General features: G+C 36.8%; 1 protein-coding gene across 7 annotated transcripts in view; it reads right to left on the bottom strand.

Moving 5' to 3' along the window:
* ITPRID2 (ITPR interacting domain containing 2) overlaps positions 1-9272 on the bottom strand; it is a 39131-nt gene extending 29859 nt beyond the window's left edge. For 6 of the 7 annotated variants that reach the window (XM_019022569.3, XM_031008666.2, XM_031008667.2 and 3 more), the window contains exons 1-7: positions 8725-9270; positions 8344-8389; positions 4919-4968; positions 4034-4090; positions 2067-2106; positions 1874-1972; positions 86-294 (exon numbers count right to left, since the gene is read on the bottom strand). In XM_019022569.3, coding sequence (XP_018878114.3) covers positions 86-294; positions 1874-1972; positions 2067-2106; positions 4034-4090; positions 4919-4968; positions 8344-8389; positions 8725-8935 — 712 coding nt within the window. In that variant the 5' untranslated portion in view covers positions 8936-9270. Of the gene's footprint in view, positions 1-85; positions 295-1873; positions 1973-2066; positions 2107-4033; positions 4091-4918; positions 4969-8343; positions 8390-8724 lie in introns of all 7 variants that reach the window. The other variant, XM_019022570.3, reaches the window with a different exon arrangement.
* Positions 9273-18400: the final 9128 nt, after the last annotated feature.

Here is an 18400-nt window from a genome sequence, read left to right as displayed (position 1 = left end):
AATTATTAAGGCTTTAAAATAAGACCATCTTGCTGTAGATGCTATAATTTAAGAAAATAATACGACTAACACTTAAAAATCTTACTTGTTAAAGCATAATTTGGGTTTTCTACTTCCATCCGTTGCATCTGAGCACTCAAAAATACTTTAATATCTATCCCTTTGGCAAAGGATGATGAATTGAAAAATCTGGAAGGAATTTTAGAAGCAATATCTGGTTCATCACGTCCAAATCCAAGATTATAAAGAATTTCTTCAGGATCTTCCTCATAAAGTTCCAACAATTCTGAAACACTACACAAAAAGGGGGCAAAAAAGGAAACATGAAAATATAAAATAAATTGATAGTCCACACCACATTATAAATGAATACATATTACTGCTTTCCTGTGATAAAATCTTTTTTCTCAGCTTCTGCTCTGGAAACCATTATTTATTTTACCATGTTTACACATGTGTACTGAGGAATAAATAGCCTTTATAAAGGGTTCATTGTCTCAAGTTGCTAGAGTTGCAGAAAAGAGCTAACCCCAACGAACACAGTCAGAGATTCCCTACGTGATTCCTCACCTTATTTTTTTTGTCATTTTAAGAGATTCCCTGTAAAGCAGGTAAAACAAGTAGAAGACAGATGATGAAGAATAAGGAATGAACAGATTAAAGAAGAAATGAAAAGGAACTGAGGGACATTTTGTGAAATCTGAGCTTTTCTGTTATCCTTGTCCTAGGAGTGGCAATTGTCCTAGGAGGAACAATAAAGATAACAAGCTGATTTCAGAGAAGTGAGGGAGGAGCTTACTTTCAACTTCTCTCCAACCACTTCCACTCAGGAAGTAGGAGGAGTAAGGTACGGAGAGTGTGGGTTACACAAAGGTTAACTACTCTAATCCTACTGGGAATTAAATATTTAGTATCCCTTCTCTCTCATACCAGTGATAATCCAAGCTTTCTAAGACTCACTGAAGAAAACAGGAAAGTTAGAGATGGAACTTCAACAGAGAGACGTTTCAATTTGTTTCAGACAAAATGCTCAGATTCTAATATTATAATTTGGATAACAGTTTAAACTGGATTCCATAGGCACATGCACTGATGTATTTTAATATACTGTGTGTGCGGGCGGGAGAGGGGCAAGGGTATTTTTTTGTTTGGCTTTTTTGAGACAGCGTCTCACTCTGTCAGCCAAGTTGAAATGGAGTGGCACAATTATAGCTCACTGCAGCCTCAACCTCCTGGGTACCACTTCAGCCTTCCAAGTGGCTGTGACTACAGGTGGATCCCACCACACCCAGCTAATTTTTGCATTTTTTGTAAAGACAGGGTTTCGCCGTTTCGCCATATTGCTCAGGCTGGTCTTGAATTCCTGAGCTCAAGTAATCCACCCACTTTGACACTCCAAAGCACTGGGATTACCGGTGTCAGCCACTGGGCCTGGCTATACTATATATTTGAAAGATCTTTGGTTTAATGTGTTGAAAAAAAGTATGCTTAAATATCAAGCTGTAACTTAGAAAAATTTATTCTGATTTTTGTGTCAGAGTTAACTCAAGTCCTTAACAATGAATTTTGGTTCTCTACAACTACAAGTTACTCCGCTATGGAGTTCCTCTTTCAGGCTGTTGAGAGGGCTCAAAATACTCATTTATGGGTTCCAGCAGCAGTATAAGCCTATTTATTGCTTTTTATTTAATCTCAAAGTAAAACAAAACAAAACAAAACAAAAAGCTCCTATCAGTTGTGCTGGTCCAGGAAACACTCTTTTTGTGTTCTTTCTGATTTCATATGATCAAGGTCAAATCCAAGATTGAAAAAATGATAAGAGTAGGTCATCTATAACACAATGTAATTCCAACACAATTTCAGAATAAGTTACCTTGAAACTGTCCCACTACTTTTCCCAGATCCAGTGGAATTCATACTTCTCCCTTTCTGATGAAACTGTAATCTTCTCTCTTTGGCCAAGATATTATTGCTACGAACAAAATCAGATTATATAAAACTTTATAACTTTATTTTCATTAATGGTCTTCATTTTTTAAAAGAAATAGAACAAAACAGCTACATACCAGTTTTCAATTTGAGCATCACTTTCATGGAGGTGGTTGGCTACAGGTAAAAACAATAAATGTAGAGCACAATTGTTAGTAGGACTATAACTACTATGATACAATTATCAAGAAATCAAATTACCTACAATATTAGAATTAAATGCCTAATATATTAAACACTTATCTTGGTCTATTAAATCTGCATTATTAAAAGTGATATACAGGTAGATAAGAACAGGGCCAGGAGCTTTTGAAGGGTGTTTTTGTGTTTTGGCAACATGAAACTAACTACTCTCACTTGAGTGCTTAAAATAAAAAAACATATAGGGAATCAGTTAAATTTCTTTAACAGGTTAGAAATAAGTAATGAGGAAGATATGTACCATATATGTGGTACTAATTATTAAATTTAAAAGCTATTAATGAATAATATCTTAAGAGGAAAACATGATTTAACATTAAGTGTGGCAATAGTATATGTCAGTTTCTAATGTGGATTTTTTTTTAAGGTTATAACTGATTTTTCACACATATAACATGAAAATTTCTACTTATTTCAATATAAATTTTCTTTTAAAAATTGCCTTTCAACTTTATGATAGAACTTTAGCTTAAAGTTCTAAACAGATAAGTGTTAATGTTTAAAGTTAAATTTATTCATTTAACCTTTATAGACAAATACAAAGAATAAAATTAATTATAAACACATCTATTTCAGCACACATGAATTGCTTTTCATTTCTGATCTACAAAGTTATGACAATTTTGTGTTTCTTTGTACATCCACCAGAAAGGCGCCTAACTCACAGCACTCAGTAGTTATTTACTTAATGAATGGAAATGGCCTTGAAATAATTTTCAGTAAAACAACGTAATAGATTTACTCTTTTATGAGACTCCTTTTTAGGTTCTGGTTTCCAATAAAATCATTCAATATTATCAAACTACCAAGGCAAATATCAAAAGTGCAAAGTGCATTTTAATAACGGATTGACAACATGTTCAATTGTACTGAGTGGGAAGCAGTAAGTTTAAGCTCTTTATAGAGCTTGAAAATATATGAACAGAAATAATAAGAACTAATATATTTGCATATTCCAGAGTTTTAAATGTTAGAAGGTTCTAAATAAGTAATTTACAGATGCATTTGAAACAGGAAAAAATCAAGGATATTAAGTTCAATGTATAAATTCACTATTCACCAACTTGTAAGCTTTAAAGATTTTTTTAAAATCCTTGTTTTTTTAAAAAAGTACACATTAATAACTGAGCTATATAGCTATGAATAATCTATTCAATTTGATCAATGAGCTATAAAATAGCTTTTAAAACACCAGTAAAATAATTAAAAATTCTTATTTTTTTGTACAAGAAAGCTTTATTATAAATCTACTGGAAAACATTACATAACTTGCAAAAACTTTTAAATAGCACAACACACTTTTTAAAATCTAATGTTTTCTGGAATAAACACCAGCATGATTTCTAATAAAATTCTATTAGCTCTGCTATTTTGTCTTTCCCCTTTAATCTTCTAAAAATCAGGAAAATGGGGAAAAGACAGGAGACACTTAAATGCAAAGAGAAAGACAAGCTGCAGCTGTAAGTATGACATAAGTCTATTTTGCGCTAAAAATAAGCTTCAATTTTGTTTTCCCATGTATAAATATTTAAGCGTCCTTCCTTTTTCAGGACAATTCTTCCCTCAGTTATATTACCACGGTTTGTTACAAGCTGTTCCTTTAAGCATTTAGTCCAAGAAAGACAGATGGACACTTCACATAGTTTTTCAGAGTCATTCCTACGTGTATCCTACAGACTATGACTAGATTATTAACAAAGAAAGGTAATGTGAAATGTGCCTGAGCCATTTTCAAGACCTTTAAATTTAGCTTGAGGATTATAAACCTGAAAGCATTCAGCTTTCTCATTTTTTTTTTAATTTGAAAACTACACAAAAATACAGTTCTTCCAAACAAACATACCTTCAGCTCCCAATGACAAATCATCTTCAAAACTTCCTCCATTTCTCACAAGCACACCTGAAAGACACATTTGAAAACTCATCCTGGTGTTCTGTTCCTCCCCACCCTCATATAAAATCACTGTTTTAGTTAAATTCACCCAGCAAACTATCTTATACAGTAAAATGTTTCAGACTTGAATGTACTCAGACATTATTCTGATTATATAACTTCAAGAAGCATGTATAAGCTTTTACTTTAACATAAAGAAACCACTTTTCCAGCAACATAAAGTTCTCAGAAGCCAACCTATAGGCTGTTTTAAACTTATATTTTTGAAGATGTTCAATCAGACTACATACCAAGAGTTTCATAGAAAACCAGATCCTGGAGCAAATATTCTTCTTATCCATCTCATATTAAGTCAGGAGCTGGATTTTCCTGACACTGTAAATGTTTTTTTATATGCCTTGCCACTGCCTGCACATGCTTGTTGTACTTTGAACTTTAGAATTCTGTCTTGAACAGGTGGTAAAATTTTAGGTGTGGCAATTTCAGTAAATGTAAGCAAAGAAATGCTGCACGAAAGTTGACTCAACTTTTGTTCACTCAATAAGTATTTTCCTTATATTTGCAAATCATATATTCATATTTAATTAGTCTTTATAATATCTAACTGGACAATAAAGATGTAAGTTTCACGTTGTGAAAAGGCTAGGCAATTTGCTTAAACTCCCTACTGTTTTACGGTTTATAACAAAGTTTCTCCATTTTGCTTCTAGCTCAGAATAGCATATACTATAAACATGAATATCACTTTTATAAGTCATATATACACTTTTACCCAGAGGACAAAGAAGTAGAACTGTCATAAAGAACAGATTTAGAAAGGCAACCTTCTCTTACCCTTGAGTGTACTACTGCTTTGTTCATCCAGTGAGGCTCCCAAAGGTGTACTGAAACCATATAAACGTATAAGCCTTAGTCTTGTGAAAGGCTATTTGGAAAGTTGTCATTACACAGCCTTACTTAAAGAGTTATAGCTCAACAAGCTTCTAATCACAGTTAAACTCTCCTCCAAAAACACACAAGGAATGCAAGTAGATTACATAAGTAATATTCACTAACTAAGCAAATACCTGTCATCAGGTCAGTTCAGCAGGAATGATTTAATCATGTCTGATGTGCCAACAATTAGGGGCAAAAATGGCAATGACAAATGATGTGAATTGGCATTTTTCTTTGCAAAAAAGAGAGAATGACTGACAATAAGCATTAAGAAAATGTTCTTCTCAACCCCTTCCATCAAAAAAGAAAACAGAATTAGAAGAAAACAAATCTTCAGTCATAGGTAACTTAACCTTAATAAAATTAAAAAGTGAAGAGTAGTTGGAAATGAGGCCCAATAGTTTCCTTAAACCTCATCTGTTAATCTATCACTAGCATTTCAGAGCATTACCTAATGCCTCCCCCTTGCCCCAACAACTATCTTTTTCTTTATGTAAATGTAGAAGCTTGAGATTCGCTTTCTGTTTTTAAGCTAAAAAATACATATATTCTTCATTTAGCTTTGAAAATTACTAAAAAGTTGACTTGAGAATCAACATTAAGATTAGCCATTGCTAAAATTTTTTCATTCTTGTAGTTCAAATACAGATGAGAGAAATATCTTTTTTTCAAATACAAAAATAAACACTTTTAATTCTCTGAAACCAAGTTATAGTAAGAAACATCCTTTTATATTGGAAGGTCTGTTTTGTGATACACACCTTTCTTCAGTAACAATTTATACCTGTTAAAAATTCATGAGACATGGGATCAATCATGAAAATATCAGTTTCAAGGAAATGTTACTGAAATGCCAATTAAAGGTTAAAACTTTCTACAAGTATACTAACAATGACAGCTCTTTAAAACTTAATGCTTTTGAAACGTAAAAGAATCATAAGCAATTACCATAAATATATTAATAAAAGCTTTAATCTATTTTTTGCATATATTTTAATAAAATTCTAATGTATGTCTTTAAAAAGTCATCCTTCCCTGATGGCTACTTTCTTGGATGTAAACATTGTATTACTCTGTCCACAGATCTCTCTACTGGTCTATGCACTAACAGAAAATGGTAGATAAGCAGAGTAACAGGAATCCTCCTTCGAAAACAAATATCTTACTTTTATAGTTGCTCCCTTCCAAATTCTATCAAAATCTCTATCATTTCTTAAATGTTAATTCAAGCAGTTTTCACTTAGTCCCCCCACAAATGGTTATCAAAATAAAGACTCCCTTTAAGGAAAGAAAACACGGTATCTTTATTCAGGATATGGACGGCACTAAGAAACAAAGACTATTTGAGAACTTATCAAGTGGGTAAAATGCTGTCTTCAGGTCATTTGTACATAATAAACAAAATACATAGATGCCCAACTCTGAGAAGGAACTTGAGTTGTTATTTAAAACAAAAATACAGATGCAACATATCCTAAGTCGAATCTGTGATAATATAGCCAAGATTAAAAGACTACTTGTTCTAGCTTTCCTGGATACAAATGAATGCCACTCTTGTGTAGAATAGGTGCAACTGTAGGAACAAGAAGGTAATCCATGAGAGAAGGAGCAGCAGACTACAGAATCTGCCCACATAAATCAGTATTGGCAACAAAACTTCCGAAATTGTCAGGGATTGACTGTGCCCTGGTGAATGTCAACATTTGCCTACTGCATTTGTCTCAAAAAAGATGCACTTATTTACTGTCTAATTGATAGGATCTCTTACACAATCTTAAATCCTATATGTCATTAAACTATAGTGTGGTTCTTCTCTTGTTCTTAATTTTCAAAATTCTTTTGAATATGCACTTGAATTTAAACAATAAAACATTATAAATGTATTTGTAATGCTAAACCTATTTTAAGAAACCTAAAGTAAGCCAATACTGTACTTAGGACTGTATTTAAATAAAGAGTCAGATTGGAGGCTTTAAAAGACTTAAGTAAAAGTAACAAAACAACCTCTCAAACACATTTCTAAGAGGAAACCTGAAAGATACTAGTTTCATCAGATCTCACCCAAAAGGTCCTGAACATGTACATTCAAAATTTCAAGCTTTTAAATTATAGACTATTTTAGTATTTAACAATTAAATGAACCAGTAGCACATTAATACAATTTATTGATCCATACTTTGAGTGAAGTATCTAATATCTAAGGCTTATTTGAAAACCGGGAGATTGATTTACAGCTAGATTGTAAATCTGGGGTCCAAGGACTTCAAGCAGTGTATTTGCCTCTGTGCATCTTTAAACAGAAGTTATTCCATATATGTCATCATATTTCAGAAGGGTCTATGACACTTCCAATAAAGGGTACGAGTTCTGTAATAAAGAGTGTTCAATAAGGTTCCAGTCGATTCATCAAAACAAGGCATTAATATCATGGTAGCCAATATCTTGTCTGTCTTTAGAGGAGGCAAACTGGCATATGAATCACTTTCCATAACAAAACAAAACAAACAACCTTAACTCTAATACTTGAACAAAATATTAAGAAAATCTAAATTAAGAAAGCAAAAATATGCTCGAAAGCAAACACCAACAAAAGTTTAAAGGCTACATTCCTGATTTTACAACTAGCAAATAAAGTGGAAAAAATAAGAAACAAGTACATTTTGCTGTAGTCAGATTTACGTGCAACATGATTCATCTCCTCTGTATTTTATCAAACATTTTTGTACCAGTTGCCAAAGCATGTAATTAAACAGATTTATGCAGTCTGAATGCTTTTAAAAGTTCTATTCCCTGAGAATTCCAGTGCCATCTGACAATTCCATGTTCAAGAAGTAAACTATAAGTACAAAGTTAGCTAGTTTTAATAGCTCCCCAAACAGAAACAAAATTAAAGCCCATTTAGTGTAGTTAGGTAAATTAAACTCGTCTAAAACACATTTGAAAGGAAAACGATTCCGTGCCAGTTGTACAGATGCCAAAACTAAAGCAAAACAAAATATCCTGTGAGATGTGAGAATTCTTTCAGATAAAAACAGAACAAATATGGCATGATTATCTGTTCTGGATTTCTGATCTCTGATGCTAACACGATGCGTGAGTAGCTCAAGTCCTAACTGTAAAGTCAACACGGTCACCAAATAATCAGCGGTCACAGCACTTCCATTTCTAATCGCTTAGAGGAGGAAGCTATCCGCCGGCTCACTTTCCGGTTTGTAGCTTACAACGGTCGCGGGACCCACAGGGACGCGGCCCGAGTGGCTCTGCTCCGGCGTCCCGTCCGCACGGATCTCCCCCGGGACGCGGGCGGGACAGGGAGCACTCACCGGCAGTCCTTGAGCCATATCGCGATCTTCTCGTTGGGCACGTTTCCTGGGGGTAGAGAGAGGGGACAGCACGTTACCACCCAGGAGCACTACGACGGCGGGGTCACCCTGGACCCTCCCAAGTAGGAAAATCTACCACGGCAAATGCAGCCTAAGCGACACGTCTCAGTGTCCCTTGGCAGGGAAATCGGATGGCACCCAGTTGTCTGTGTTGACGCTGGGGGCGCCTCGTCCAGCGCGCGTTTGAAGGTCGGAAGTGTCCCCTCTCCCCTCGGCCTACCGTGCCCGAGGCTCTCCCAGAACTCGTGGCAGGCGCCCAGGGCGCACGAGACTCTCCCCAGCCCGCCAGCCTCCCCCCGGAGCCCGGCCGGGCGCACCGACCTCTTCCCCCCGCTGCCGGCAGCTGCGCGCCGGGGAGGTCCTCCTCCTCGTCCTCCTCCTCGTCCTGCGTCGTCGCTTCTGTGGACAGATCCTCCGTCTCCGACGCCTGCCAGGAGCTGCGGCACTTGGCCCAGGCCTTCCTCCTGCGACTCGCCACTTGCCACTCCAGTTCCTCCTCCGCCTCCGCCAACGACGACAGGGGCCGGTCCATGGCCGCACTGGGGGCTCCGCTACCCCAGCCGGACCCTGCGCGAGACACGGCGGCGGCGGGGACCCCCGCCCTTGCTGTCAGCGCCCGGCCGGGCAGGGGGCCCCGGGGAGCTGAAGCGGGCGCCGGAGGAGGAGGGGACAGGGAGGGAGGGAGGGAAGGAAGGGGAGGGAAGGGGCGGAGGGCCGGCGCTTCACATGAAGGCGGCCGGGCGCGGCGCGGGAGCGCTAGTGGCCCGAGGGAGCGCGGCTGGGAGCCCAGCGCCCGCCCGGCCGCTGCTCCCCACCCCCTGCCTGACGCGCCCGGAGCAGGCCGGCCGCTGCGCGTCTGCGCGCCTTCCCTCGGCGGCGGCCCACGCCCCCTTCCGGCCGGGGGCGCGCGGGGCGCGGTAGGGCGGGGCGCGCCCGGCGCGACGCGGAGCAGGCCAGCCCCCCACTACTGTCCGCGGAATGGGCAAGATTAGTTTGTTAATAGTCTTTCCTCCTCTCCTCCTCCTCCTCCCTCACCTAAAAATAGAACGAAAGTGGGGAGGCCAAGTCTCACAAAACACCCCCCGCGAGAAAACAAGTGTCTGCTTGGGCACCCTGAAACATACACTTGAAAGAGTCGCCTGAATGTAGACTCTTTTGTGTCCAAGGAATTGGGGTAAGGACGGAAAGAGGTGCTTGATTGGTGTTACCAAAATGTCAAAACTGCAAAAGACTAAGCTTCCTGGAGTGCTACTTTCATACTTAAAGTTATTTATCGTGTTTATGTTATGAATGAAAATGAATTGTGAAAGGATATTTAATCTGGAAATTTCACATTGAAGTTGGACTTCGGTGAGGGAGAATAGAGGAAACAATTGGGACAATGTGGAGATAGTTGCTTGGATTTTGGTGAGACAGCATGATACAAGAAACAAATGATGTCAGGGTTGAAAACTTTTTAAAGCCAGCTTCGGCATTCCGTTTTGTTATGTTTAAACTCTCGTTAGCAAAAAGACTCAAATTCTATCCAAAACCAGACACAATGTGACAGACCTATCAAGCAGCATTGTTCCCCTAAATGTTACATCTGAACTATACATATAAGTAAGGCTTCCAATATTTTATTGTACTTGGCTATGCTCTGAAGAACAAGTTAGAACACTTTTTAAAATCTTAACGTGATTGAAAAGAATATTTTGCATAGACAAAATATTTTAAGGAAGGAATTATTTTTCATTTGAAATTAAAATCAAGAGCATAGTAAAATTCCTAATGGAAGCATTCGAATTACAAGGTAATTAAGTGCATTGTCATTGATAGCTACAGGAAACCATAACTTTTGGAGAATTTGGAATGAAGAATGCTCTGGAGATGAAATAGTGCCTAGTTTTTGTCCAGGCATTTACACATAAGTCATAGACTACTAAAATAGCACACTGATTTTCCTGCCTTCATTCTTTCCTATCTCCTTTCTAGCGCATTGCTCTAGATTTACAATTCCAGGACATCTTCTAATGGTTTACTAATATCTCCAAGATCAAATCCAAAATCCAGACTAGCTTTCCAGAACCATCATAATATTCTCCTGAGTCTCATCTATGTACTGCCAAATGTCAGGGGAGTTAGAACAGTGATATTAATATCTCTATGGCTTGAAATTTCACTACTAGAAAATCTTTTCTTTGAACCTATGAGACTTTCTCAGCCTTCAAGGGTCCTGTAGTAGGATGCAGCTAACAGTTTAATGGCTCTCCAAAATAGGCCAGAGTCTCGCTGCCTGTGTGGAAGATGAAAAAGAGAATGAATAAAGAAGGTACCTAAGAAGAAGCATTGAAAGGGTTGGCCAAGTGCCACAAAATATGCTGCCTTCAAAGTTTTATCCAGGGTTCTTACGTACCCACCCTGTTCCTCTGCTGCTGCCAGCTTCAATTCTATCATATCTAAGTGCTGTTGCCTACTCTGTCTTTGCTAATTAATTCATTCCTGTTCTTTCTGTCCACTACCTTCATGACTTTCAAAATCTAGCTAAGCCAGAACTTTTTGACTCCACCATTCCACCAGTCCTGATCACACCCCTCCCACAGGGATCTGATATACAACAGCATGTCTACGTCATTTATTTGGGGACTGGATTGTAGAGTAAATAATATGACTGGCCCTGGAAGGTATGTTTGGCTTACTAGCCAGAATGTAAATTGTGAGAGATGATAGAACATTCTTCAGTATTCTTGCACCCCTTACACTTTTAAATGCTGATCCCACAAGGGATAATGGGTCTTCTTGAGGTAGTTTCTGTTTTCTGTGTTCTTCAAAGAGACACCTAAATTGATTATTTTAAAATTTGCTTCATGTTATTTCTATAATGCTTATATTTTATTTAGGTTTGCAGTTGTTTAAATACACTTTCAGATGACAACAACAAAGAATTCTTGTGAAAGGCAATAATTAACCATAGTTTAAAAAAAAATCAAACAACCAGAGTCAAGTAATAAGGGGGAAAAATTACCAGCAGGTAACAAAGTAGAGTACATACATTATTCAGTTTCCGGTAGCACAAATGTGTGTTTTCTTCTACATGGCATTTTTTAATGAAATATGTTGAGGATATAGAAGTAATAGAGAAGGAAATCCTTGAAGTAGTATGCTATTGCCTTGAAAAGTAAGGTTTTTTCATTGTATTCTCAACTTTTACAGATGTTTTAAAATGCCCAAGGTATTTCATTTATTCGATAATGAATACTACACATGAAGAAAGTCTGCATGTTTGCTTCTTCGAGGATTTTCTCCCAAACAAGTACTATGTTGTACACCAACTGCAAATATACATTGCAAAGCTCTACATAAAGAGTATTGTCTGGGCCAGGCATGGTGGCTCACACCCGTAATCCCAGCACTTTGGGAGGCTGAGGTGGGGCAGATCACCTGAGGTCGGGAGTTTGAGACCAGCCTGACCAACATGGAGAAACCCTGTCTCTACTAAAAATACAAAATTAGCCATACATGGTGGCGAATGCCTGTAATTCCACCAACTTGGGAGGCTAAGGCAGGAGAATAGCTTGAACCCAGGAGGCAGAGGTTGCGGTGAGCTGAGATTGTGCCATTGCACTCCAGCCTGGGCAAAAAGAGTGAAACTCTGTCTCAAAAAAAAAAAAAGAGTATTGTCTGAATCAACGATGTTTGCAAGGTGGAAAAAGAAAGAAATGTATGTTAAATGTGGATAATTCCATCCAGCATGACATAGTGGAAGCAACGTGGTCTTTGGTGTTAGACTGAAGTTTGAAATGTTTCCCTCTTTTTCTAGCTGTATGGTATAAGGCAAGACAGCTAATATCCCAAGGCCATGACTTTTCTCATCTTTGAAATAGCAATCATGATAACTACCTTCCCAAATTGATGTGAATCTCACATGAAATAATGTAGGTGCTCAGTATAGCTATTAGAATGATTATATTGCAGAAAGCAAAAATAAATCAATTTCATATGGGGGAATAATTCTCATATTAGCAAATGGCATCTATCATCATGCTTATGCAGCTGTATTTTAAAATTGGCATAAGTTCAGGCAAGGATAGAAAACATATACTTTGGTTAAATCAGGCAGTTTTATATGGGAAAGCATGAATCATAAGGGAAACATTGTTCTTGGTTTAATTAGATATTTAAAATTACAAAACAAGATTTACTATTGGGTAGGCTAAGCCATTTTGGTTCTAGTTATGGTATTGTTTCTTTAATAATATTTATATGCTCAAAAATTGTATTTTGTGCATCAAAATCTTAATTATTTAGAATCTGATTAGAGAGTGGTAGAGTTGCAGTTATTTCTTCAAATTCTCATCTTTTGTTAAGACAAAAGGGGGCTCAGAGGTATAAGGTTAAGTAGAATATCAGGTTAAATGAACAAAGTAGCATTTTATATTTTGATAGTATTGCCTGGAGAAAAAAATTCTATATAAAATAAGAATGGAAAACACTGCATATTATACCCCCTCCTCTTCCTCCACCCCAGCCTAGTCACAATGAATGTTAAAGACTTGAGACGTCTTCAAAACTTGTTTCTTAAAACTGTTTAATTTTTTAAACCCAATAGTTATAAAATTTATTTCAACAGTAGATCTTTTTGGCCCCTCAATGTATCCATTAACATTTCCAGGGATACCAGTGAAATAATTTGCAATAGCATAAAAGAGAATAAAAGAAAAAATATTAATAAATAAGAGTAAACACTTCAAAAATTTTCAGAGATTTATTTACAAATCATGTAATTGAACTATGAGGAATGCTGGTTAGTCTGACTTAGATTGGGTTATTGATATATTCCTCTATTATTGAAACCATTATTAATTATTAAAGTATTTATGATTTTAGTATTTCTGGTTATTGTATATATGTAAAGCAATAAAATTACATGTTTAAAGCCTATAAACCTTTGATCTTAGAGTTCTTCCACATTAGCAAAAATTCAAGGATTTTTAGATTAGTTTCTTTTCCTCATAAGGAAGCATTAATATGTAGAATAGTCCGTTATTTTGATTTCTCTTATTTTCCCGAGTACAGATAAGAAGGAGAAGCAGGTGTTAATACCACTAGAATTTTGCCTTGCAAATTATTTATACAATCTGGGTAAATTATCAGTTTATATACTTTCTGATTTTGTGCATGTTAAAAGCTTGTCGTTTTATCACTCATTCTCAGATCACAATTTATTCAGTTTGCCACATAATGCTAAATTTACTCTTTTCTCAGTGAAACCTTGTGGCCAGTTTGTTTTCTTTTCAGTGGCTCAATTCTCTGGTGTTTCTGAGCAACAGGTAAGAATGGCTCATCTATTCTTAACAATGAAGTGAAGCAAGATTATGTAACAGAATAGACTATTTGTTCTGTTTCACGAATTCATAAAACAACTCAAAGGAGGTTTTGAAATCCTTTTTACTGAACATAGTTACACATGAATTACAAACATCTTGGCTTTCTATCTATGAAGCCTCATTCTCAAGTTTGGATCAATCCTTTTACTTTTTCTTCTCAGCCCTGCCCTAAAATGTTGCTTTTAAAGGTCTCTGACATTTTGAATCATAAAAGCTTTTAAAAAGGTATATCTGTCCATATGAAATGCACAGTCTATACCCATGCCAGATGATATTAAGAATTTTTCTGCAACACACAACCGAACAGGAGGATGTCATTATTCCCAGTGTTAGCACTGTCCTATTATATAGTTAATTTCTCTTCCATATTTAAGATTATATTCTAGCTCTTTTGTTTATGTATATGATTACTTTCTCTTTGGAGCCATTTAGAACTTTAAAAAAATTACGGCTCACTATGCATATATTTGAAATTATATATTTTCATGTAAATTTCTCTTTCTGTATTTTATGAAGACCAGGAAAAGGAAGGTTCGTGACTAGATGAACCATACATCTATCTAACACTGCTGTACCTTGAAGAGCTTTAAATGGTACACACCTTATAACGGTTCTTTAGCATACACACACAAGTCTTTGAAAAAAAAAATAATTGTGGTATGTGCCTGAACCTGAATAAATATAAACTGCACCGGCCTCTCCCAGCACGTTTCCCTTCTCTAATCTCCCTTCTGCAGCTCCTTTATGCCCATCTCAGAACAAATACAATCTGCATTCAGAACAGGACCGTTTACAAGTTGAATGGAGTTATTTTGGGTGAGTCACTTGAAAACACAGTACAAAACCTTTCCTCACTCACCAGAAATGCATTTTAAAAATAAAGCCAAAGCGAACAAGGCTTGGCAAGTTTGAGGGTGGACAAAATGGGGAGAGAACAGGTCTTCTGCCACACTCAGACAGGATTCTGGTAAACCAGTTTTGGCTAGTTCTTTACATTCAACTCCACCAAATCCCATCACCAACTAAAAAGTACTAGGTTGAGCAGGTAGGACTTCAAAACAAAGACACTTCATTTTACACCGTGATGATGAGCAGATACACAAGAGCTAAGCAACAGTTTAAGTCCCCCTTTTTGTCTCTAATTCAGAAGCTATAAAACATATACATTTAATAACCCAATTCTTTTGATTAAATGTGTATTTGACAAATAGTGACCATAGGCAATTAGAAAATGTTATATAAATGCAATATGCAATCCTCTCAAATTGCTTTTAAAACAAGTCTCATGAGAGTCAATCAAATAATAAAATATTAAAGGAGATAGAGCTATGGAGATTGAAAATAATAAGCTACTTTTTAAGAAACTTTAAAAATTGAATTATTATAATTAAAACAAGTCTATACCATGGCTTGTTGAATTTTAGATATTTAACACGCAAATATTACAGATTTATATATCAATGTAGATTCTTATGTGTCTATGGAACATAAGACATATCCTGTATCCTGCGGATAACTTTCTAGCAGAAATATAGTGATTACTTTTCCACAACCTGCTACAGATCAGTTGAGGCTCACATCTCATGAATGGAAAGAAACCTGGAATCATTAAGAAGAAATTCTTAATCACATAATGGTAACATAGAACACTTGCTATAAAATTTGAGAGTCCTCAAATAATCTTTAGCATAAGTTGACCCAGCAGATTATTGTGAGCCAATTAACAGGTGTTATAGAGGTTCCTACACTTAGTAGTGTTGCCTGTTTACAAATGGTCCATCCCCAAGTTGTGGGAAGAAGCCAGTTACTACTGATTTAATTAAGCAAGTAATCTCAGGTTTGTCAAAGATCAGATAGTTGTAGATATGCGGCGTTATTTCTGAGGGCTCTGTTCTGTTCCATTGATCTATATCTCTGTTTTGGTACCAGTACCATGCTGTTTTGGTTACTGTAGCCTTGTAGTATAGTTTGAAGTCAGGTAGTGTGATGCCTCCAGCTTTGTTCTTTTGGCTTAGGATTGACTTGGCGATGCAGGCTCTATTTTGGTTCCATATGAACTTTAAAGTAGTTTTTTCCAATTCTGTGAAGAAAGGCATTGGTAGCTCGATGGGGATGGCATTGAATCTGTAAATTACCTTGGGCAGTATGGCCATTTTCACGATATTGATTCTTCCTACCCATGAGCATGGAATGTTCTTCCATTTGTTTGTATCCTCTTTTATTTCCTTGAGCAGTGGTTTGTAGTTCTCCTTGAAGAGGTCCTTCACATCCCTTGTAAGTTGGATTCCTAGGTATTTTATTCTCTTTGAAGCAATTGTGAATGGGAGTTCACTCATGATTTGGCTCTCTGTTTGTCTGTTGTTGGTGTATAAGAATGCTTGTGATTTTTGTACATTGAGAAAAACAAGCAATGGGGAAAGGATTCCCTATTTAATAAATGGTGCTGGGAAAACTGGCTAGCCATATGTAGAAAGCTGAAACTGCATCCCTTCCTTACACCTTATACAAAAATCAATTCAAGATGGATTAAAGACTTAAACGTTAGACCTAAAACCATAAAAACCCTAGAAGAAAACCTAGGCAATACCATTCAGGACATAGGCATGGGCAAGGACTTCATGTCTAAAACACCAAAAGCAATGGCAACAAAAGACAAAATTGACAAATGGGATCTAATTAAACTAAAGAGCTTCTGTACAGCAGAAGAAACTACCATCAGAGTGAACAGGCAACCTACAAAATGGGAGAAAATTTTCGCAACCTACTCATCTGACCAAGGGCTAATATACAGAATCTACAATGAACTTAAACAAATTTACAAGAAAAAAACAAACAACCCCATCAAAAAGTGGGCAAAGGACATGAACAGACACTTCTCAAAAGAAGACATTTATGCAGCCAAAAAACACCTAAAAAAATGCTCATCATCACTGGCCATCAGAGAAATGCAAATCAAAACCACAATGAGATACCGTCTCACACCAGTTAGAATGGCAATCATTAAAAAGTCAGGAAACAACAGGTGCTGGAGAGGATGTGGAGAAATAGGAACACTTTCACATTGTTGGTGGGACTGTAAACTAGTTCAACCATTGTGGAAGTCAGTGTGGCGATTCCTCAGGGATCTAGAACTAGAAATACCATTTGACCCAGCCATCCCATTACTGGGTATATACCCAAAGGACTATAAATCATGCTGCTATAAAGACACATGCACACGTATGTTTATTGCGGCATTATTCACAATAGCCAAGACTTGGAACCAACTGAAATGTCCAACAATGATAGACTGGATTAAGAAAATGTGGCACATATACACCATGGAATACTATGCAGCCATAAAAAATGATGAGTTCATGTCCTTTATAGGGACATGGATGAAATTGGAAATCATCAATTCTCAGTAAACTATCGCAAGAACAAAAAACCAAATACCGCATATTCTCACTCATAGGTGGGAATTGAACAATGAGATCACATGGACACAGGAAGGGGAACATCACACTCTGGGGACTGTTGTGGGGTGGGGGGAGGGGGGAGGGATAGCTTTGGGAGATATACCTAATGCTAGATGATGAGTTAGTGGGTGCAGCGCACCAGCATGGCACATGTATACATATGTAACTAACCTGCGCAATGTGCACATGTACCCTAAAACTTAAAGTATAATAATAAAAGAAAAAAAAGAAAAAAGCAAGTAATCTCCTTGAACTCCCTTGCAAATGATCAGTTTCCACAAGGCAGGCTGACAATTGTTGGTAAAGGGAATGAAAACTGTTTAAAAGTTAATGTGACTATGGAAGTACAGGGTCATGATAAACACGCAGGTATTTCCTGCTATAATTAACAGCAAAGCAAGTACTCTGGTTTCCTACATTTTGGGGACTTTTTCTTCCTTCCCTTTTATGGTTAAGTAATTGTTTTAAAATTGTAAAGTAACAACTTATACAGCCTTCAAAAATTCTCTCACCAATCTAGGAATGACTTTATCTCATTTGTTTCTATTTAAATTTAATCTACATATAATCAAAAACTAAGGAGACTTAATATTTATTGATAGGAACTCAAGAGCTTCTCCATAATCTTTCAAAACGAACTGAAAAGTGAGGCAAATTTTCATCAAAATTTCTTTGGGGCAAGAAAGTTTATTACAGCTGTTAGGTAGCATATTTGGCTTGGATTGCATTAGTATTAAAGAACTAAAGCTGTGTTTATTAATAGACTGTTATTAAATAAAAGAACCACAGGGTAAAGGTCAGCACACAGGTTGTTTTGCTTAATTGTTAAAGATCCCCCGAGCCCATGTCTTTCCAATTATTTTTAAACAGGTCAGCCCAAGTTGGCACCTTAAAATCCTTTAAGTACTATAATTACAATAGTACTGATAATCAGTACTTCTGTACTACTAGAAGAGCAGTTATTTCAGTGGAGCCAAGGAAATAACAGTGTTAAAAATTGATGCTTTTGACTGAGCACTTCTATTGTGTCAGACACAGTATTTTGGGCTGGATTTACACTGTCTCATTTGATACAAAAACTGTAAGTGTTTGTATTATTCTCACTTTATAGATTGGGAAACTGAGCCTCTGAAAGGTTAATACTTGCCCCAGGCTACATACTAGAAAGTGACA

The sequence above is a fragment of the Gorilla gorilla genome, chromosome 11, assembly GCF_029281585.2.
Source record: "Gorilla gorilla gorilla isolate KB3781 chromosome 11, NHGRI_mGorGor1-v2.1_pri, whole genome shotgun sequence".
In the NCBI taxonomy this organism is placed as follows: Eukaryota; Metazoa; Chordata; class Mammalia; order Primates; family Hominidae; genus Gorilla; species Gorilla gorilla.
Note: the sequence above shows the minus strand (reverse complement) of the source record. Positions and strands in the feature narration are given on the sequence as shown.